The sequence below is a fragment of the Hemitrygon akajei genome, chromosome 10, assembly GCF_048418815.1.
Source record: "Hemitrygon akajei chromosome 10, sHemAka1.3, whole genome shotgun sequence".
Classification (NCBI taxonomy): domain Eukaryota; kingdom Metazoa; phylum Chordata; class Chondrichthyes; order Myliobatiformes; family Dasyatidae; genus Hemitrygon; species Hemitrygon akajei.
The window spans coordinates 88,843,708-88,868,209 of NC_133133.1; the positions used below are offsets into that span (position 1 = coordinate 88,843,708).

General features: G+C 42.6%; 1 protein-coding gene across 2 annotated transcripts in view; it reads left to right on the top strand.

Moving 5' to 3' along the window:
• LOC140734522 (connector enhancer of kinase suppressor of ras 2) overlaps positions 1-24,502 on the top strand; it is a 1,506,781-nt gene that overhangs the window by 1,446,510 nt on the left and 35,769 nt on the right. For both annotated transcript variants that reach the window (XR_012100554.1, XM_073058598.1), the window contains exon 19: positions 16,254-16,324. Coding sequence is in view for 1 of the 2 variants with exons in the window: in XM_073058598.1 (XP_072914699.1) it covers positions 16,254-16,324 (71 nt within the window). In the remaining variant the exon portion in view is untranslated. The remainder of the gene's footprint in view (positions 1-16,253; positions 16,325-24,502) is intronic.

Genomic DNA, 24,502 nt, shown 5'->3' on the forward strand with positions numbered 1-24,502 from the left:
ATTGCATTTCTATCTAATTGAAGATAGTGCTGAAATCAGAAACTACATTCAGGGATGTAAAATCCTTCACTAGTTATTTCTAGGCTTGTATAGTTACTTGAAAGAACTTCAATTTTCAGGGTTGCCGTTCCAAATATACTTCACTGTATATGTGGATAAAAGATTGGAAGGATGGAAGACACTGCCACATCTTTAGATCTCTCCAGTGCCAGAAACATGGAGATCCAAGTAAACCCCACTATTACGTTTAGCTATGGAATGGAGGATCTGCCTCATATTGTTGTGGGAATGCTAGAGAGAAGGTTCCCTTGGACCTTATTTTCTGTGTAGAAACAGGGTTAGTTCACAATATAATAGTAAGGAATCCAAGGGAAATGTGATTACAGTATTTTAAAATTTTGAATGCCATTTAAGGGGGACAAAAAATAGTCAGAAATCTGGGTCTTGACTTTAAGTTAGTTCATTCTGGAAATATCAGAGTGAATTGGCTTTGAACATGTAGATAATTGGATTAAAAGATTTGTCAATAAATAAACGAGTGCAAACATTAAAAGAAATATTTCTAATTACTCAACAAATGGGCATTCCATTTATAAAATCATAGTAATACAGATTTGAAAGAGGCCCATCAGCACAACTTTAAGGATACTCATTGGGGAGAGAATGGAAAGCAGTGGACAGGAGTCCCCACTGCCAGTGATCAGAGTCGGGACTGCCATTTATGGCAGGAATGCTGGGATTTGGATCATAGCTGGCAAGTGACATTGGGACACTCACCATAAATACATGTGACATTCAATGTGCAGGACACATTATTTGCATCTGTCCAAGAACCTCCACACATCAGGCTGAAGATACACCAGGAAGCCCAGGCAGAAGGTTGTGATTTTTAAGTCTCAGGTTACAAGTATCCCCCTTTCATTCGTACTTTAATTTTCATGGATTTGTATCACATAAAATAGCATGCTGAAAAGTGGGTTAAATTAAACACTTTCCTACAATTTACTTTGATTGTCTGTAGATCTCTTAATACCAGTTTATACTTCTGAGGAGTAGCCAGGAGGATTGCTAAATGTATTTGCAGTCTGTCATTTGACTCACATTGTTCGGACAGTCCATGGGATTTAAGGGAACGGAAGAGTTTCAGTGTGGAATTTATTTGGTGGGTGGAAACAAAGAACAGATTTAAATTTTAGTGGTTGTAAGGCTGGTGAAGCCATTTAATTTTTTTTGCATTTACAAATGACTCTGGAATAAATGTTTGCAGTGCATTTAATGTTGTAAATGATACCAAAATTAACAAAGTGACGAATGGTAAGGAAAGAAGTTGTAGGTTGCAGAATGATTGTGATGGACGATGAGCTGGACACAAAAATGTCAAATGGAATTCAGGCCATAAAAGTGCGCAGTATTGCATTTGGGAAAGAGAAACAGCACAAGGCAAATCACACCAATAGGCGTGAGGACAAAGAGGGATATCTGAATTCTTGTCCACAGGTTCAGGAAGGTTGGAAACCTGGATAATTTAGTTAAGTGGCATGTAGCAAACTTGCATTGATGGCCAAGGCAGAGAGAACATTCTAGAACTGTACAAACCACACCAAGAGTTCTGGTTGAGACAGTTCAGGAAGGATGTGATAGCTTTGGAGAGGAAATTTATCAAGATGCAGCTGGTGCTGTAGAATTGTAATTATGAGGAAAAACTAGTTAGGCTGGGATTGTTTCCTTTGGAACAAAGGAGGCTAAAGGGGAAATTGATCATAGAAATGATGTGGGTCCTCTCTTCCTCAGCAACGGATATGACGTCGCCCACTGCACTGTCACTGATGTGATGTGGTGCTCCTATGTTACAGTGAAGAATATGATCTGGTTCGAGTGTAGTCAGACATGGATATGGCCTGATGACTCTGTATTCTATCTACAGAGATAATGTGGAGGCCAAACATGACAATGATAAATTCTTTGCTGTAATATTAGGTCTTGAGGAATGCTTTATTCCTGTTCCATGGAAGAATATTTAGTTTGAGAGGAGGATCACAGCAGGCTGCCTAGTATATGCTTTTAAATTTGGTACAAATAGGCTTTTGTTTCTGTAAGAAATTGAAAAGATTATCCTGCATCACATAAAATAGCTCATTAAAGTGATGCAATAAAATTCCACAGTCTTGCTTTGAGTAATAGACTTTGGATTTTTATGGTTCATCTATATGCTTAAGAATGTATTTCTTTCTGAATTATTTACGTACTGCTTCATTCATTTTTAATTCATGTCAAACTTTAAAGCAATCAAATATTTTACTTGCTTTGAATTATGAGGGTAACTCCTAAAAAAATACATCTGTCTGCAACTGACCATTTCAAGCCTTAATGTGCTTGTTTATGGTGGAAGTTTAAAATTTATTCTCTCTTCAGTAAATACCTGATCACGACCCTTACAAAACACATACAATATATCAAACCTGTTTTATTCAAATTATACCAGTACACTCTTGAACGAAAAGAAATAAGAACAGCAATGGTATCAACGCACTTAATAGCATTTATCCTCAGAATGAGCTGTGTGGATTTAAGGATTTATTGCCCAGCTGTGACCCACATGAGGGAACAGATTTGTGATGTTCATCAACAGTGAATGCTGACGTTCATAACTAACAGATAACAGGTGCAGTTAGTTATGAACATCAGGAATATACTGTATAAAATCTAACACGAGCATGTTGAGGTTCTGCCATCCGATCTTCATATTTCTGTAATACTCTCAATTCCAAATACCTTTGGGGTTAGTCTCTTCAACTCTAATCACACACCAGAAATTTTACTCTGAGCAGTACTTGCCTCACACTACGGGTATTCTCCAGAGCACTAACCGCAACTATCAAAAGAACTTGAGGTTTCACTAAAAATATTCTCATGCTCCAGGGATATCTTTAAGCACTAATCTGCTCCAAGAAATTTCTACAACCACCATCTAATGAAATTTTAATGATGCACTCCAGATGCTCTACAAATAGGGAATCAAGTGCCCAGTTCTTCGAGCACACATCTACAACAAGTAGACCAGCACCTGATATTCTGTCTGGGTAGCCTCCGACCTAAGAGTATGAACATCAATTTCTCTAACTTCTAAATATCTCCCACGTCTCTTTATCTATTCCTATTCTGTTTACCCTCTCACCCCTTCACTCCTCACCTCCACATCAACTCCCACTGATGCCCCTCCTCCTCCCTTTTCTTCTGTGGTTCACAGTCCTTTCCTAGCAGATTCCTTCTCCTTCAGCCCCGTACATCTTCTACCTATCGCCTCCCACTCCCTTGTTCATCCCCCTGCCGACCTTCCCCCTTACCTGATTTCAGCTATCACCTCCCAGGTTGTACTCCTTTCCCTCCTCCCTCTTTATTTTGGCTTCTACCCTCTTCCTTTCCTGATGAAGAGCCTCAGCCCAAAATGTCAGCTGTTTATTTCCCCCCATTGATGCCGTCTGGCTTGCTGAGTTCCTCCAGTGTTGTGTGTGTGTTGTTCAATATGCACAAATCATTTGCATGCCTTGTAGAGTTTTGCCCTCTGCTGTCTTTCCAGACAATGGGTTCCAAACCCAAATAACTTTCTGGGTGTAAGTTTTTGTTTCATCTTCCCTCTAATTCTTTGAACTTTTGACCCTATTACATAGAGAAATAACTCTTTCCTAGTCACTCCACAAAATACTTCAGATGCAATAAAGACCTCTGCCAGCCTCCTCTATTGTATGGGATGGTGAAGAAGGTATACAACATCATTTGAGGCATAGGTGGGACATCATATTGCAACTTTACAAATGCTGGTTAGACCACACCTGTGATACTGTGCACAGTCTTTTCACCACACCATAGGAAGGATACAGCTGCACTGGAGAGAGTGCAGTGTTGATTCACTAGGGTGTTGCCTGGATTGGAGAACTTTAAATATGGATAACTCCCTACAAATCCCTACAAGCCCTGGGGACCCCCAACATACTAACACATGCCAGGAACTTACTACAAGTACAAACACTCCTTTAAAGTAGTGAAAGTGTCATAGGCTTTCTACAAAAACTAACACACTCTAGGATGATAGGGGCTCTCTGAAGGACAGCATGGACTCTCAATATACTGACACATGTAAGAGAATCCTCAAGTGTAGACATACTCCAAAGTCTCTCACATTTAGTGACCCTGCACAACAAACAACTAACTCCAGAGATTCACAGCAAATACAGACATACTCTGTAACATTTGAACTAATTGTAAGTAACTCTACAAACTATAAAGCATACTGACCATATAGAGTCCACAGACTACAGGTGCTAATTGGTGCACACCTAGCAATCTCTACCAGACTTCAAAAAGCTCCACCAACTCTCCACAGGCACCACTGACTCTCTATACTCAAAGGACTCCTCATAAATATTGGGAAGTCCCTAGCAGTCTTTGAATGTGGTTGCTTTCTGTTCTTACTTTCCCAGGGAACCTCTAACTGTACTAACTCACTCAAACTGTTCCCTGAATTGCTGACTCACAAATAAGCCTCTGAGTACAACTACTGACACACTCCATGTATCACATTCAGATTCAGATTCAGTATATTGTCATTTATTAACCACAAATACAATGCAGTTAAAAAATGAGACAACGTTCTCCGGAATGATATCACGAAAAAGCACAAAACAGGCCACACAAGAAAAACCACATTGCATTTGGTAATCCCCAATCCAGAGTCCGGAGAGGCTGCTGCGTATCGATATCGCTCTACTGTCTTAGCACGTTCCCCAGAAAGGAACTACAAACCCATCAGACAAACCTAAAGCTACAAGATCTACACAAAACCACATAGTTACATATAATTATAGTTAGCATATAGTTTCAACAGTGCAGACAATACCATAATTGATAAAAGACTAACTGACAAAGACCACATAATTATAACACATAGTTTCAACAGTGCAAAGCAATACCGTAATCTGATAAAGAGCAGTCCATGGCACGGTTTAAAAGAAAGTCTCAAAGTCCCGACAGCCCATCATCTCACGCAGACGGTAGAAGGAAGAAAAACTCTTCCTGCCATGAACCTCCAGTGCTGCAGCTTGTAGATACAGCACTCTGGGAGCCCCGACCACAGCCAACTCCAAGTCTGTCCAAAAACTTCGAGCCGCCGACCAGCCCTCCGACACCGAGCACCGAGCACCATCTCTGCCGAGTGCTTCGACCCCGGCATCGGCCGCCAAGCAACAGGCAAAGCTGAGGATTCGGGGCCTTCCTCCTGGAGATTCTCCGATCGCATGGTAGCAGCGGCAGCGAAACAGGCATTTCAAAAGTTTCACCAGATGTTCCTCCGTGCTTCACACGTCCGTCTCCATCAAATCTGGATTGTACACTTACAGATAACAGATATTCATTCCTGGAGCGGCCGCCTTCAAAAGCGAAATTTTGAGGGTACAGAGTTTGTACATTTGTGTCAGAATAAAAGGCAAGGATAACAGCTTTATGGAACCTTGATTTTTGAGAGATATTGATGCCCTAGTTAGGAACAAGAAGGAGGTACATATCAGGTTTAGGCAGGCAGGAACAAATGAGGTACTTGAGGAGTATAAAGAACACTTAAGAAGGTAATCAGGAGGGCTAAAAGAAGACATGAAGTTGTTCTAGCAGAAAAGGTAAAGGAAAGTCCTAAGGGCTGTTAGAAATACAGTATATTAGGAGCCAAAGGTTAGCAAGGGACAAAACAAGTCCTCTGCAAGATCAGAGTGGTGATGTATGCATGGAGCCGAAAGAGATGGGGGAGATATTAAATACATTCTCTGCATCTATGCTTACTCAGTAGATGGATACAGAGTCTATAGAAGTGGGGAAATGCCGCAGAGAGACTATGGATCCAATAAGCTTACACAGGAAGAGATATTTGCTGTTTTGAGGCAAATTAGAATAGGTAAATCCCCTGGACCTGACAAGGTGTTCCCTCTGACCCTGTGGGAGGCTGGTGGAGAAATTGCAGGGGCCCTAACACAGATAGTAAAATCATCCTTAGCCACAGATGAGGTGCCAGACGTTAGGAGAATAACTCATGTTGTTCTGTTGTTTAAAAAAGGCTCAAAGAATAAGCCAAGAAATTATAAACTGCTGAGCCTGACATCAATAGTGGGAAAGTTATTAGAAGACATTCTAAGAGGCGGGATATATACATGTTTGGATAGACAGCGACTAATTAGGAACAGTCAAAGTGGCTTTGTATGTGGTAGGCCGCGTCTAACTAATCTTCTAGAGTTTTTCGACAAAATTGCCAGGAAAGTTGATGAAGGCAAGGCAGTGATTGCAGTCCACATGGACTTTAGCAAGGCCTTCGACATGGGAGGTGGATGAAGAACGTTCGGTCGCTTGGCCATCAAGATGAGGTAGTGAATTGGAAGAAGAACATTGGCTTCATGGAAGAAGCCAGAGTGGTTGTAGATGGTTGCCAGTCCAAAGAGACTGTGACTAATGGAGTGCTGCAAGGATCGGCGCTGGTTCTGCTGTTGTTTGTCACGCAATGTTGCCGCGTGGCCAAGTGGCTAAGGCGTTGGTCTAGTGATCTGAAGGTCGCTAGTTCGAGGCTCAGCTGAGGCAGCGTGTTGTGTCCTAGAGCAAGGCACTTAACCACACATTGCTCTGCGACGACACCGGTGCCAAGCTGTATCGGCCCCAGTGCCCTTCCCTTGGACAACACTGGTGGCGTGGAGAGGGGAGACTTACAGCATGGGCAACTGCCGATCTTACATACAACCTTGCCCAGGCCTCAGTCAACATCGAAATCGATGGACAGCCGAAGAAGAAGAGAAGAGATATCAAGATCTGGATGACAATGTGTTAAAATGAATAAGGTTGTAGCGGGATCTGGACCAGGTATAAAAATGAGTTGAAAATGGCAGATGGAATTTAGGTACACGAGTATGAAGTATTGCAATTTGAGAGGACCAACCAGGTCAGGTCACCAGGTTCATGGTGAGAGACAGGGCACTGAGGAGTGGGGTAGAACAGAGGGAATCTGAAAATAATGATCCATAATTCCTTGAACATGGCATCACAGGTGGTCTCGAAAGGCAGCATCCATTGTTAAGGACCTCCAGCACCCAGGGCATGCCCTTTTCTCACTGTTACCATCAGGTAGGAGGTACAGAAGCCTGAAGGCACACACTCAGTGATTCAGGAACAGCTTCTTTCCCTCTGCCATCTGATTCCTAAATGGACATTGAACCCTTGAAAACTACCTCACTTTTTAAATATATATTTCTGTTTTTGCACAATTTTTAACCTATTCAATATACACATACTGTAGTTGGTTTACTTATTTATTATTATTGTTATTATTTTTTCCCTTCTATATTATGTATTGCATTGAACTGCTGCTGCTAAGTTAACAAATTTCAGGACACATTCTGGTGATAATAAACCCGATTCTGATTCTGATTCATTCCACTTTCTCATCTCCCTCTAAGTGAAGAAGACCCCCCTTATGTTCCCCTTAAGCAATTCACCTTTCACCCTTAACCCATGACCTCCAGTTGTAACCCCTCCCAACCACAGTGGGAAAAGCCTGTTTACATTTACCCTCCCTATAGCCCACATAATTTTGTATATCAAATTTCCCTCTCTCTCTTCTATATTCTAGGGAATAAAGTCCTATCCTATTCAACTTTTCCCAACAACTCAGGTCCTCAAGTCTTGGCAACATCCTTGTATATTTTCTCTGCATTCCTTCAATCTTATTTACAACTTTCCTGTAGGTAAATGACCAAAACTGATCCCTCTATGAGGATTGGTATCTGTTCCTTCATCTTATCCTTCCTGAAGTCCACAATCAGCTCTTTCATCTTACTGATGTTGAGTGCCAGGTTGTTGCTGTGACACCAGTCCACTAACTGGTATATCTCACTCCTGTACGCTAACTCATCTCCATCTGAGATTCTACCAACAATGGTTGTGTCATCAGCAAATTTATAAATGGTGTTTAAACTATGTCTAGCCACACAGTCATGGGTATAGAGAGAGTAGTGCAGTAGGCTAAGCACACACCCCTGTGTTGCAATGGGCGGCAACTGGAAGCAGACCCAAGTGCAGGATACTGGCACAGAGAGCGGGTTAGGATTCTTATGGGACTTGAACATTGACTTGGACCCTAAGGCTGGACTCAGACTTGACTTCGACACTGAGCCGGGACTAGGACTTGACTTAAAAACATAGAAAATCTACAGCACAATACAGGCCCTTTGGCCCACAAAGTTGTGCCGAACATGTCCCTACCTTAGAAATTACTAGGCTTACCTATAGCCCTCTATTTTACTAAGCTCCATGTACCTATCTAAAAGCCTCTTGAAAGACCCTATTGTATCCGCCTCCACCACCATTGCCGGCAGCCCATTCCACACACTCACCTCTCTGAGTAAAAAACTCAGCCGGGACTCGGACTTGACTTGGACACCGAGCCAGGACTCGGAACTTGGACACGGACATGGAGCTTGGACTTGGACTTGGATACGGAGACGACAACACAATACAAAGACTGACAATTTGTATCTTGGCTCGGAGGAGCTGCAAATGACCAGCAATCCTCAGCTGGACACGAGGCAACAGAGCCCAACAATGACAGACAATTTGTGTCTTGGCTCAGAAGACCGTCCCTATTCTTGGCGGCCTAGAACGAGCATTGCCGTACAGCCCCGGAGGCTTAGGTGACGGTCCAGAATTCTTGGCGGCCCGGAACGTACATTGCCACTCTGGCTGAGGTGACGGTCCAGCACCGAGTAGATGTAAGCCAGAGTTTTTATGCTGCCGGTTCGGATACCAATCGGGTGCCTCAATCAAGGAGCCAGGCGAAACACGGGGAAAAGGAAATCAACAGAAACAAGGAGTCAATGGACCGGACCGTGACACCCTGAGGTGCACCAGTGTTGATCGTCAGTGATGTCATCATCAATCTGCACAGATTGTGGTCTAGCGGTTAGGAAGTTGAGGATCCAATTGAAGAGGGCGGTACAAAGGCTCAGGTTCTGCAACTTCTCAGTCAGGTTTGTGGGAATGATGGTACTAAGTGCTGAGCTATAGTTGATGAACAGCATCCTGACGTAGGTGTTTGTGTTGTCCAGGTGGTCTAAACCTGTGTGGAGAGCCATTGAGATTGCATCTGCCGTAGACCTATTGTGGCGATAGGCAAATTACAATGGGTCCAAGTCCTTGCTGGACTACAAACAGAAGTGGTGGATGTGGATTCAATTTCAACATTTAAGAGAAATGGATGAGAAAGGTCTGGGGGCCTATGGTCTGGGTACAAATCAATGGGACTAGGCAGATAATGGTTCAGCACAGACTAGATGGACCAACGAGCCTGTATCTGCATTGATTCTATGACTCAATTACTCTATGAAAGGGATGCTCATCTCCCTCCAGCTGTGCCACCATGGCTCTAGGACCTCCTTGACAGGCAGATGTTCTCGGTTCTTGACATCATAGTTACACTCTGCAGGAGTCAAATGATGAGAAAGAAAAACACAGGTGTTGCAGCCGATTATGTACTGAAGAGCTCTGGGAGAATACAGCTCCAATGCTACCAACGTCAAAGATGAAATGGACATGATGGGTCTGGATTTTGCAGCGTTGTGAAGCATCACTTTAGTTCTGAGAAAGCTTGGTTTGCTTCACTTGCCCATTGGAACACCGCTGAGATCTCCTTGGTAAATGCATTTATGGGAGCCGCGATGGAACTGAAGTTTCTGATGAAGCAGCAATGAAAGTTCCTCACCTGTTTGTCCATAGATGGTTTGGGCCAGTCTGTGATTGCCTGAACTTTACTTGAGTCTATTTGAATACTGGAAGGGATGAGGAACAGCTCAATAACGATACCTGCTCTTTGTGGAACTCACAATTCTCTGGCTTGGCATAAAGGTTGATCTTGGGAACCCTCCAGACATGCTGGGCATGTTCCTGGTGAGAGCGGGAAAAGATTAGACTGTCATCCAAATACACTAAAACAAACTGATTCAACATGTCTCAGAACACATCATTGATCAGGGCCTGAAAAACAGCAGGGGCATTGGCCAAACAAGATGGCAACACAAGGTAGTCATAGTGGCCAGAGAAGGTGTTGAATGCTGGCTGTCTTCCACTCATCTCTTTCTCGGAAACAAACCAGGTTGTAAGCATTCCACAGATCTATCTTAGATTATGTGGTTGCTCCCGACAGATGTTCAGATTAAGAGGCAAGTAGGGAGAAAGGGTAGCAGTTCTTCACCGTGATCTTCTTGAGGGGCCAATAATCAATGTAGGGATGGAAACTGCCATGCTTCTTGCTCACAAAAAAGAAGGCCACCCATAGATTGGCGGATACATCCTACTGATGTACTCTCGCGTGGCTGAAGTTTCAGGACAAGACAGGGAAAAGATCTGGTCCAGAGGAGGACTAGAACCAGGTAAGAGTGTGTGGAGGGCAAGAAGGTGGCCATTTTCTTCCTAAAGACCTCAAGGAGGTTAGCATATTCAGCTGAAACACCGGACAGGTCCACACTAGCAGTTGGCCTTGGGGGATACATTGACCCCTGGCTTGAGCTGGACCCAGACAATAGACAGGCATGCCAGTCCCCACTCTTGGAGTGCCTTTTGGGACAAATCGATCCATGGGTTGTATCAAGAAAGCCAGGGAAGGCAAACACCGGCAGCAGTTCAGGTTAATCAACAAGCCAGATGGAAAGCTGTTTCCTATGGTTGCCCCTAGCTCAAGTTTGAGGAGTTCTGTATGCCAGTGCCCAGAGACTGACAATACAGAGCCTTGATGTCGATAGTCTCCCTTAATTGTTCAGTGGGAACTTCCCATCTTTGAACCTGAGAAATACCCATGACACTCCTGACCGCTCCAGAGTCAATGAATTCCAGAAGCTCAAGGGTCTGGGACCCCCACGACAAGGAAGCTGAGAGCCTTCGTCAATCAGGGGAAGATGCTTGCAGGATGAATTGACCCATGAGAATACAGATCAGCCATGATCTTATTGAATTGCGGGGCAGGCTCTGTGGGCCGGATGGCCTGCTCCTGCTCCTGTTTCTTATGTTCTAATACCCCTTCTTACTGATGGGTAGCCTCTTTAACTAGAGGCTTAGGACATTGTCCTGGAGAGCCACAGTAGAGGCAGCAACCTGTACTTCTATGCCAATCCCATTCCTCCTGAGATCGGTGCAGGCCCCCTATCTGCATGGGTTCCTCCATGGATTGTGTACCTGGTGATGAGCGAGGGGGTGGAGGCATGCAATGATCTAATGAGTAGGAGCCTCAGAGTATTCTCTCTCAGCGCCACTCTGTTGTCTTTTCAAATGGCCAGATGAACGTCCTGTTCACCATGTACTGCTTTGTAATGCAAGGCCTCTGTGCTCAGCACATGCTGAGAGATCTCTTATTCCACCCCATCTCAACTGCAAGAGTGTGGAACTTTACTGTGTAGTCTCTCACTGTCCTTCTCCCATAGCACAGGTCCAGGAGTTGGTGGGCAGCCTCCTGACCCCATACAGGAAGGTCAGGCACTCTCTTGAACTTGACTACAAATTACTGGAAAGAATGGGCTGCAAGGGAGCATTGTTCAGATGGGGCGTTGAACAGGCTGAGTGGGGGTCCATCTCAGAGAGTCACCATCTGAACCAGTTTACACATATCATCACTGAATTGGCTTGACTGAGCTTCAAAGGTCAGCTCACACTAGGTAATTAAGTTCATGCAGCTATCAGGGTCACCGGAGTACCTGCTTTCCAGAGGAATGTTCAGTTCAGGTCACAAACCGCCAAGTGAATCGGGGCATTAGTGGCTGAGGCTGATGAAACTACACTAGAGGAGGACGGTGGAGGTGCCGGGGTTGGAAGTGGGACTGACCTACTGACCTAGGAAAGGGCTTCTGAATAGTGACAATGAGAGCAGTAATGGCTGCCCCCTGACTCTGGCTGTCTGTTGTGAGTGACTGAACTGTCACCTGTTACTTCATCTTGGACTGGGCGTGCTGCTCTGCAAGTAGTTATCACACCATGGGAGCCATTTCTGCACCCAGCCTGCACTGACCTGAACTTCTCCCCTCCCTGACAAATGTAGTTAGGGACTGTTTTCAGTTGTTCTCTCTCCACCTGGTCCATTTATGGTCAAGTCTTGTTGACACAAGACACAAGAGTTCAGTAATGACCCAAGTACAGAGGGAGAGACACAGATGCAGAATGAACTCTTCACTCTGTTCTAATAAGAACAGTACAGTACAAAAGAAAATAATAAATGCTAGGCCAACAGGCTCGCTAACTAAACCTCACAAATTAACTAAAAACTAATGGTGTCACCACGATAACCTAGAACTAAATTAATACCAGTGCAGTAACAGCGCTTATCTAAATTACCGATCTTCTTTCCCTGAACGTAGTTTAAGGTAAGCAGGGAATGTTGTTGTTATTGTACTTCGGTCAAGACTGAAATGAAAGGAAGGGATTAAATACAATTACAAAGGAGCCCTAATAGGCTGGAATGTGCATTTTCACTTGCGTGATTGCCATCTTCTTTCAGCTGGCTGGCTGCAAGGGTGCACCGACTCCGTGGCAGAGTCCATGATTGTGACAGAGACACTGCAAAAACTCACCGCAAACATTGATTTTGTCCAACGTAATGCTCAGTACAGCTGGAGTGTAACTTTTAACTGGGGAAATTGTGTGCATCTCAGTTTCAACTTCAGGGCCAGAAACAGAAAAGTGAAGATGGAAAGCTATGTTATGAAGAAAGTATGAAAGAAATTAAATGTAGAGCTGTGGACAGTTCAAATTAACCTGAAAACTGGACAAGGAAGGGAATGGAATTGGTGGTGAGTGTAGAGTAGTGGGAGCCAATGATAATGACTTTACTCTTCCAAGATTTAACTGGAAGAAATTGTAGATCATATAATATTTTAAGTCAAAGAAAGAAGCAGGCCCTTCTGCCCACTATTTTAACATCAAATGTAAGCCACCAACTCACATTAATCCTACACTAACCCTATTTTCTTTAATCTCCATACATTCCCATCAACTGTCCCCAGATTTTACCACTTCCCTATATAAAGGTCAATTTACCGTGGCCATTTAAGTTGCGCACCCCTGGAAAGTGGGAAGAAACAGATGCAGCTGGAAAAACCCACATGGTCACTGGGAAAACACGTAACTGCCACACTGACAGCAACAGAAGTCCTGATTGAAGCCAGGTCACTGCCTCTGTGAGGCAGGGACTCTACTTGCTGTGCTGCCAAGTACTCCACTGAGACAATGGAGCAGTCAAGATGAGTAAGGCTATGTTTCACCGACAGAAATGTGGAAGCTGATCCCATCATGTTGGGAAGAACAAACCATTGATGAGGCTGCATTTGTTGTCCCGCTATAAGAAAGTGGTATTAAGCTGGAAAGAGTGCATAACAGATATACAAGGATGTTGCTAGAACTCAAGGGACTAAGTTATGGAGAGAGATTGAGCAGATTGTGATTGTTTTCATTGAAGCATAGGAAATGAGAGGTGATATTATGGAGCTGTGTAAGGTTATGAGGGGCATTTTTAAGCCTAATACACACAGGCATTTGCACTAGATTCCCAGGGTTGGGGAATCAAAAGCAAGAGATATAGGATTAAGGTGAGAGAAGAAAGATGTAATAGGAACACAAAGGACAACTTTTTCACCCAAAGAATGGTCAGTATATGGAATGAGCTGCCGAAGAAAGCAGTTGAGGTAGGTACATGGACAAAACTTAAAATGTACTTGGGCAGGTACATGGATAGAAAAGGCTTAGGCATGAGACACATGCAGGAAAACAGGACGAGCTTGGATGGGAATTTTGGTAAGCATGGACTAGTTGAGCTTGAACAGTTTTTATCCATGCTGTATGACTCTGACTGTAACAGGACAGGATGGGAATAAGAGCAGGTCATCTTTACTTTATTGTCACCAAACAATTGATACTAGAGCGTACAATCATCACAGCAATATATGATTCTGCACTTCGCGCTCCCTAGAGTACAAATCAAAGTAAATATAATAAAAATTTAAATTATAAATCATAATTAGAAAATAGAAAAGGGAAAGTAAGGTAGTGCGAGTCAGGTCCGGATATTTGGAAGGTACCGCCCAGATCCGGGTCAGGATCTGTTCAGTAGTCTTATCACAGTTGGAAAGAAGCTGTTCCCAAATCTGGCCATACAAATCTTCAAGCTCCTGAACCTTCTCCTGGAGGGAAGTGGGACAAAAAGTGTGTTGGCTGGGTGGGTCGTGTCCTTGATTATCCTGGCAGCACTGCTCCGACAGCGTGCGGTGTAAAGTGAGTCCAAGGATGGAAGATTGGTTTGTGTGATGTGCCGGGCTATGTTCACAATCTTCTGCAGCTTCTTCCGGTCTTGGACAGGACAACTTCCATACCAGGTTGTGATGCACCCTAGAAGAATGCTTTCTACAGTGCATCTATAAAAATTATTGAGGGTTTTAGGAGACAGGCCAAATTTCTTCAGCTTTCTCAGGAAGTAAAGGTGCTGGTGGGCCTTCTTAGCAGTGGACTCTGCTTGGTTAGACCAAGTCAGGTCATTTGTGATATTCACCCCGAGGAACCTAAAGCTTTTGACCTGTTCCACCTGTGCATCACCAATGTAGATGGGGTCGTGCGGTCCGCTACTCCTTCTGAAGTCAACAACCAATTCCTTCGTCTTGCTGACGTTGAGGGATAGGTTATTGTCTTCGCACCATGCCACCAGGTTCTTAATTTCCTCTCTGTACTCAGACTCATCATTACCCAAGATACGGCCTACAATTGTGGTGTCATCAGCAAACTTACATATTGAGTTTGATAGAAACTTGGCTACACAATCACGGGTGTACAGTGAGTACAGCAGGGGGCTGAGTACCCAGCCTTGTGGGGCACTGGTGCTCAGAGTGATTGTAGAGGAGAGCTTGTCCCCTATTTTTACAGCCTGGGTCCTGTTTGTGAGGAAGTTGAAGATCCAGCTGCAGATCTGAGTGCTAAGACCCAGGTTCCGGAGCTTAGGAATCAGTTTATTTGGAATGATGGTATTAAAGGCAGAGCTGTAGTCGATGGAAAGGAGCCTTACATGTGCGTCTTTATTCACCAGGTGTTCTAAGGAGGAATGTAGTGCTAGGGAGATAGCATCTGCCGTTGACCTGTTATTCCAGTAGGCAAATTGCAAAGCGTCGCGGTTGACCGGTAGGTTATGGTTGATGTGGGCCATAACCAATCGCTCGAAGCACTTCATAGCAATTGATGTCAGAGCCACAGGTCGATAGGGAGCTTTGGTAATAGTGCCAACAATAGAGAAGTAACTTTTGGAACTGCTTTGCCTCAGATCAGCAAGGCTTGATGTGATATATAATAGAGAGAGAGAGAACAGAAAGATCTAACTTCAATTAATGCTAGGGCAGTGGGAAATGAGGAAGAATGTTGGGTTGGAGAGTAAGATGGACATGGGTCAAAATGAGGTGGCTGATACGTCTCAGTGATAATGGAGTTCATGAAATGCTCTCACCTTTTGAATGGGATATGAGAGTGGCTTAACAAGTTTAGGATATCTTTGTTCAGAAGAATGATTTTGAAGTTCTGTGCCTTTGTTTAGGTAAAATGGAATAGAATTCAGTGACATTAAATGTGGCTCCACCAGCTCTAATGATGGATATCAAAATGGAAAAGGGAAAGCAGAATGTGATAGATGCCATCAACACTGAAAATTCCAGATTTTGAAAAGAAAAATGTGATTAAAGAAATGTAACAGGATTTCTCATATGACATAGTTCATCTTCCACTGGGATTCATCTCAGTTAAATATAGCCTGTGTGTTTAGGCTGCTGTTTTAATTTGTTTGTTGATGGGATGTTGGCATAACAAGCAATTTTAGATTTATTGTCCATCCCTGATTATCTCCAAATCAAAGAGGTGATTAAGAGTCAACCACATCTAGAATCACTCTGGGCCAAACCAGGTAAGGGTGGCAGATTTCCTCCCAAGGTTGTGATCCAGATGTTTTTTTGTTCTATCAATCCAATAATTTAATTTTGATTTAATTACTTTAAGTTAAATGTGGGATTCAGATTGGATCACAAATTCAGTACCCTGTTTGTGAAGACTATAACTGCATCATTACTTATCCTGTCATTGTAAAGATTGATTAACTTTGGTCTTGAATTTGTAATCAACCCCACCTAAGCTGTCTTTATCTCTTTGCCCTGCTCTTGTGTCTGTAGGTGGATGAACCGACTAGGACTAGCTGCTATTGGATATGCACCTGATGATAAGGTGACCAGAGCAGATGAAGGTGAGCTGAAGATTTTATAACTGTAAGAAAGATCTCATGCTCTACAGAAATACTTTCTAGTAGGAGCTGGAGAGGGAGACACTGTTAGAACTGATAGCCTGGAGCAACAAGGTAGGCCCAATTGTTTCCAGCTTGCAACAGGGTACATTCAGGAGCATGTTAAGGAATGTATGTCTTACTCCTTTCAGGATAGTATTAAACAGAGGCTAAATGTACATATAGGTGGATTATATTATTAGTTAGTTAGGAATATTTTTCTGTTCTCATCCACCACCAATAAAGTCATGCAGTCATACAGTATGGAAAAAGGACATTCTTCCCACTACATCCATGTCAACCAATGGGCACCCAACCATATGAAATATGAAAGCAAGCTAGCAAACAATATCAAGATGGATAGAAAAAGCTCTTTCAAGTATATAAAAAATGAAAGAGAGTGGATTTAGGACCACTAGAAAATGAGGTCAGAGAAATAATAATGGGGACAATGAGATGGCAGATGAACTAAATGAGTATTTGCATCCGTCCTCACTGCGGAAGAAACTAGCAGTGTGCCAGATGTTAAAGGGTGTGAGGGAAGATAAGTGAGTGCAGTTACGATTACAAGGTGCTCAAAAAGTTGTAAGACCTAAAGGTACATAAGTCACCCAGACCAGACCAGATGAATGGCATCCTAGAGTTCTGAAAGAGGTAGCGGTAGAGATTGTGGAGCCATTAGTGATGATCTTTCAAGAATCATTAGACTCTGGCATGGTTCTGGAGGACTAGAACATTGCAACTGTCACTCCACTCTTTAAGAAAGGAGGAAGACAACAGAAAAGAAATTATAGACCAGTTAGCCTGAACTCAGTGGTTGGGAAGATGTTGGAATCAATTGTTAAGTGGTTATATAGTACTTGGTGACATAGGAAAAGATAGGACAAATCAGTATGGCTTTCTTAAGGGAAAATCTTGCCTGAGGAACCTGTTGGAATTCTTTGAGGAAATTACAAGAAGGATAGATAAAAGGGATGTGGCGCATGTTGCATATTTGGATTTTCAGAAGCCCTTAGACAAGGTGCCAAACGTGAGAGCCCATGGTATTATAGGAAAGTTACTAGCATTCTTAGAGTATTAGCTGACTTGTAGAAGGCAGCAAGTGGGAATAGAAGAATCCTTGTCTGGTTGGCTGCCAGTGACTAGTGATGTTCTGCATGGGTCAGTTTTGGGACCACTTCTCTTTATGCTGAACATCAATGATTTAGATGATGGAATAGGTAGCTTTGTTTCCAAGTTTGCAAATGATACAAAGATTGGTGGAGGGGTAGGTAGTGTTGTGAAAACAGGTAGGATGCAGAAGGATTTAGACAGATTAGGAGAACGGGCAGGAAAATGGCAAATGAAATATATTGTTGGAAAATGCATGGTCATGCACTTTGGTAGTAGAAGTAAATGTGCAGACAGGGAGAAGATCCAGATATCTGAGATGCAAAGGGACTTGGGAGTCCTTGTGAGGAGTACTCTGAAGGTTAACTTGCAGGTTGAGTTGGTAGTGAGGGAGGCAAATGCAATGTTAGCATTCATTTGAAGAGACCTGAAATATACAGTAAGAGCAGGGATGTGATGCTGAGGCTTTTTAACTCACTGGTGCGGCCTCACCTTGAGTATTGAGAACAGCATACAGACATTAAGAAAGAGGATGAACTGGAGCTTTTGGAAAGGACCAAGTTGATTAAGTCACCAGCACTGGATGGGATGTACCCCAGGCTACTGTGGAAGGCAAGAGAGGAGATTGCTGAGCCTCTGGCAATGATCTTTGCATCATCACTGGGAACAGGAGCGGTTCTGGACGATTGGAGGGCTGTGGATGTTGTTCCCTCATTCAAGAAAGGGAGTAGAGATAGCCCAGGAAATTATAGACCAGTGAGCTTACTTCAGTAGTTGGTAAGCTGATGGAGAAGAATCTGAAAGACAGGATTTATGAACATTTGGAGAGGCATAATGTGATTAAGAATAGTCAGCATGGCTTTGTCAAAGGCAGGTCGTGCCTTACTAGCCTGATTGATTTTTTTGAGGATGTGACTAAACACATTGATGAAGGTAGAGCAGTAGATGTAGTGTATATGGATTTCAGCAAGGCATTTGATAAGGTACCCCATGCAAGGCTTATTGAGAAAGTAAGGAGGCATGGGATCCAAGTGGACATTACTTTATGGATCCAGAACTGGCTTCCCCACACAAGGCAAAGAGTGGTTGTAGATGGGACATATTCTGCATGGAGGTCAGTGACCAGTGGTGTGCCTCAGGGATCTGCTCTGGGACCCGTCTCTTTGTGATTTTTATAAATGACCTGGATGAAGAAGTGGAGGGATGGGTTAGTAAATGTGCTAATGACACAAAGGTTGGGGGTGTTGTGGATAGTGTGGAGGGCTGTCAGAGGTTACAGTGGGACATTGATAGGATGCAAAATTGGGCTGAGAAATGGCAGATAGAATTCAACCCAGATATGTGTGAGGTGGTTCATTTTGGTAGGTCAAATATGATGGCAGATACCATCTTATTAATGGTAAGATTCTTGGTAGTGTGGAGGATCAGAGGGATCTTGGGGTCTGAGTCCATAGGACACTCAAAACTGCTACGCAGGTTGACTCTGTGGTTAAGAAGGCATACGGTGCAGTGGCCTTCATCAACCATGGGATTGAGTTTAAGAGCTGAGAGGAAATGTTACAGGTATATAAGACACTGGTCAGACCCCACTTGGAGTACTGTGCTCAGTTCTGGTCACCTCACTACAGGAAGGATGTGTAAACAATAGAAAGGGTGCAGAGGAGATTTACAAGGATGTTGCCTGGATTGGGGAGCGTGCCTTATGAGAATAGGTTGAGTGAACTCGGCCTTTTCTCCTTGGAGCAATGGAGGATGAGAGGTGACCTGATAGAGGTGTATAAGATGATGAGAGGCATTGATCATGTGGATAGTCAGAGGCTTTTTCCCAGGGCTGAAATGGCTAACATGGGAGGGCACAGTTTTAAGGTGCTTGGAAGTAGGTACAGGGGGGATGCCCAGGGTAAGTTTTTTTATGCAGAAAGTGGTGAGTGCATGGAATGGGCTGCCGGCGACTGTGGTGGAGGCGGATATAATCGGGTCTTTTAAGAGGCTCCTGGATAGGTACATGGAGCTTAGAAAAATAGAGGGCTATGGGTAACCCTATGTAATTTCTAAAGTAAGTACATGTTTGGCACAGCATTGTGGGCCGAAGGGCCTGTATTGTGCTGTAGGTTTTCTATGAATCACTAACGGACAAGCACTATTCTGTTAGTGATTCTGCTTCCAGCACTCTCCAGCAATACACTCTGGTACTCACCAGCCTCAAATCCCTTCAAACCAGCAGAAGGTCTCCTTCAAGTCACCCTTAAATCTCAAATACCTTGCCCTGAGCCATTGTTCAATTCTCGCCCCTGGGTTCATGTTCTTAATGTAGAGCACCATCCCATTGTTTAATGTACTGGCTGTCAACAATTCTTCTCAAGACACGTTGAGGAATAAAATATTTTCCATTTTCCTTTCTTCACTGTATCATTTTCTTTTCTTGATCATGACTGTGATTTAGCCTGAGCACCTATTTGGAGTTTTGCTCACATTACTTTTGAACTCTAGAACTCCAAGTTCTCTTTTATTGAAAAGTTGATAGAGCGAGGAGGGCATCTGGTATTCTTCAGCCACCTGTTTACAGACAAGCTAATGGAGAGATTTAACTTCAAAGTCAGGGATGAACTCTCTTAACACTTGTGCTAGTCAGCCATCTTCCATTTCCAGTTCTGTTTTGGTTAGTACTGCTGTCTCTAGCCTCAATACCCATTAAAGCACAAAAGCACTGAACCTTGTCAAATCCATGCCAGTAGTTTAGCCATTGGGCTATCATACATAAGCTTTCATCATCAAAGAAAGGGAAACCTATTGCCTTTCTGTATATCAAAGTCTGCCATTGCAATGGAAAATATCTGAAAGCAAGCTGGAGGGTAAAGCATAGAAATAAGAAAACTAAATAAGAATCACTGACAACAATTGAGTGGTGAGATAAAAGGGCAATATTTTGAAAGAAATAGCTCATTGAATGACTGGCTATTAAAGGTGTTGGGATTGTACAGTGCCCTGTAGAAGTATTTAGCCTCCAAACCTTTGTTCATATAAATAAATATTACAACCAAGGACTTTGATTCATTTAACAGAGAATTTTTATTTGTGAATCACTTGCTCCTTTTTTTCCCACAGTAGAGCTCCAAAAAAAATGGAAAATTGTAAAGCATGAAAAACTGAAAATACAAAACTGAAATATCAGTAGTTCAAAAGTATCCACATCCCTTTTGTCAGTACTCAGTTGAACCACCTCTTGCAGCCAGTAGTCTTTTTGGACAAGTCTCTACTGGCTTTGCACAGCGTGATGGAGCAGGGTTTGCCCATTCCTCCTTGCAAAGTTGCTCAAGCTGTGCCTGGTTATTTGGGGAGCAACGGTGGATAGCAACCTTGAGGTCTTACATATGTTCAATCGGGTTAAGGTCAGGACTCTGACTGGGCCACTCAAGAACATCGATTTTCTTCATTTGAAACCATGTCTGCTCTGGCAGTGTGCTTTGAGTCGTTGTCCTGCTGAAAGACAAACTTCCTCCCAGCTTAAGCTTTCTGGCAGAGGCTAGCAGGTTTTTACCCAGGATCTCTCTGTATTCAGCAGCATTCATTTCCCCATTGATCCTGACCAGATTTCCAGTGCCTGCTGCTGAAAGGAATCCCCATTGCATAACTCTACTTCTGTGTTGGAGGCTATAAAGTTCCACTTTAATTTCATCCGACCACAAAACCTTGTTCCACATCGTTACAGTTTCTTCTAAGTGATACTTTGCAAAGTCTTGATGTGCAAGGATATGCTTTTTATTTAGCCAGAGCAGCTTCTTTTCCATTCTTTCATAAATACCCTTTCAGTCCAAGGCCTTCTTAGAGATTGTGGAGCCATGAACTTTATATCCAGTTGGAGCCACTGACTTTTGCAGCTCACTCAGAGTGACTGTTGGCATCACAGTAGTCTTGCTTACGAGTGCCATTCTTCTCTGGTGACTAAGTTTAGAGGGGCAGCCTGACCTAGGCAGTGTGACTGTAGTTTCATATTTTTTCCACTTTTTCATGATGGACTACACTGAACTCCGAGGTATGTTCAGTGCCTTTAAGACGGTCTTGTACCCTTCCCCAGATTTGTACTTCTCTATTATCATTTCCCTGGCTTGTCTTGAATGCCTTTTTGTCTTCATTTTGGTTTGGTCAGTTTAAAATCTACCATACTATTGGATCTTACAGAGAGATGGGGTGGTTTATTCTTATAAATTCATTCAAAACAGGTGATCCTCCAATTTTCTACAACAAGAAGTTGGGTAAGTTGGTAAGATAATACAGTATATTGTATCTGAGGAAAGTTAGCATAGTAATTGTAAAGGGTATGAATACTTCTTCAGCCTCACAATTTTGGTTTTTAATTTTTAGTAAATTGTTAACAGATTTTGGATTTTTTCTTTTGATTTGATATGATGCACAGCATTTTGTAGATTAGCTCAAAAAATCCTATGTCAATATATTTTAAATTTAGAAAATGAGACAGTAAAATGTGAAAGTAGTTGTGAGGCTGAATACTTTTTCAAGGCACTGTAAATGAGTCCAGACATATTTTACTATAACAGGAAAGAGGTTCAGTTGCTTTAATCATGAGTCCTTTCAACAAGATTCAAGATTGTTTAATGCCATTTCCAACACACAATTGTAAAAGAGAGCAAAATAATCATTACCCCAGATCTGAAGCAGCACAGATAAAAAGCACAATAAGGTAAAGAACACAATAATAATAAAAACATAAACAAATAAAAATACATCAGATAGCTTATATACGTAGATTGATTGTATGTCCCTAAAGTCCATATAGTCTTTATATGTAAGACAATTTACACAAAATGCAAGAGGAGAATTCGAGGAGAAATTGTCTTTTGTTTAATTCATTTCTTATTGCATTGTTTTTTAATTTTGGTTTGTGATGTCCCTACAACAATCACTACACATGGACCAATTGGGGAATAGCTCCTCTGGGTTGTTTAACTGAATGATTTTTTCCCTTATTGTTTTTTTGTACACATGCATGTCTGACAAAGCCAACCTCGGCAGAGATAATGTGGTTGGTATTTATTTTGCGCTTGGAAGAGAGTGGACGTGACGAGAAACAAAATCATGACTTTCACAAAATTAACAACAGGACACTTATTACAGTTTTTCAGCAAATTTGACGGCAAATATATCTGTAGATTGCAGGCCAGTTAACAAAAAAAAACTATCAGGAAGCAGTTGTTAGCACAGAGGTACAATGAGTTGAGCTGCTGCCTTACAGTTCCAGTGATCCAGGTTTAATTCTGACAATTGACGTATCTGTAAGGAGTTTACATGTTCTCCCGTTGACCTCATAGGCTTCTCACAGGTTCCTCAATTTCATTCCACATTCCAAGGATATGCTGGCAGGTAGACTAAGTAGCTACAATAAGTTGCCCTCAGGTCAATGCCAAAACTAGAAAACACATAAGGTGAGGAGTAAAGGGGTTAGAGTAGATCTGAAGGAGAAATTTACCTAGAAGATAGCTGGAATCTGGAATTCACTATCTGAGGTAATGATGGAGTCAGGGGATATTTGAGAGGTATCTAGACAAATATTTGAATCACCACGCCAGAAAGGCTATGGATCGAGCGCCAGTAAGTGGAATGAGTACAGATGTCCTGCGTCAGTATGGTGAGTGAGCTACAAGGCCTTTTCATTCTTTGATTCTATCGTGTGACTGAACTCCACAAAAGCAGACCGCTGATGAAACATTGCCTTTCATGAACATTAGGTCTGCAAGCTGCCAATCCAGAGTTAGAAGCAATAATATGGGATTGCTTCATCAGTATCCTGACAGTGAAGCAATTTGTGTCAATGGAATAAAAATGAAAAATGTTTTGCTACCTTTCAGCATTGTAGAAGAGAAATTTTTCCTATGTTTGCACCTGAACAGGAGGGGAACCAATATCCTTTCCAGGAGGTTTGCTAATGCTACTCAGAAGGGTTTAAATGAGTGGCAGGCAGGTGAGAACTAACGGAAGCAAGGCAACCGGTGGTAAGGGCTGAGGGCAAGAAAGCTGATATGACAGGTAACACTGAAAGGAAGGAGGGCAAATGACAAGCTAACAGATGGGCTGAAATGTGTTTATTTCACATTGCAAGCATCATGGGTAAGGAGATGAACTTAGAGTTTGGATCAGTACATGGATGTTGCTGCTATTACGAGACCTAGCTGCATGAGAGACAGCTCAACATTGCTGGGTTTCATTGTTTTAGACATTAAAGAGAGAGAGTAAAAGAAGTGGTTGATTGATAGGTGACGATGTCACAGCAGCACTCAGTGTGGACATACTAGAGGGCCCATCCATTGACATAATTGGGGTGGAGCTCAATAATGAGAAAGGTGCAATTGCACTGATGGGAATATGCTATGGGCTTCCCAATAGCCACTGAGAGGTGGAGGAACAGATATGTAAGCAGATTATGAAAAAGTGCAGAAACAACAAGGTTGCTTAAGTGGGGGACTTTAACCTCTCCTGTATTGATTGATTGTACTCATTCCTTAATACAAAAACTCAGATGGAGGGAGATTTCTTCAGTGCATCCAAGAGGAGTTCTTGAAACAGTATATGAAGAGTCCAATTGGAGAAAAGTTTTGGGAAATGTGCCAGGCTAGATGACTGATGTGAGAGTGAGTGAATATTTAGGGAATATGACCACAATCCATATTGTTTGAAGATAGTTATGAATTAGGATAAAATTGTGGGAAGGGCAGGGAAAATTACAACAGGATAAGACAGAAGCTAAGGAGCTTTGATTGGAAGCAGGTGCTGCCAGGCAAGTCCATATCTGACGCCAGAGCTGTTTTAAAAAAAGCTGACCAGAGTTTAGGATCGGCGTATTCTGGTAGACAGTAGAACAAAGATGTTAAGGCTGGGAGCTGTATTGTTTGTGATATATATCAGTTATTTGGATGACCCAAGAGTCCTGAATTTAATCAAGATATAAAAAGAAACATATATAAAGTTTAGGAATCTAAAGTCGGACTGGGCCCTGGTAGAATATAAGGATAGCATGGA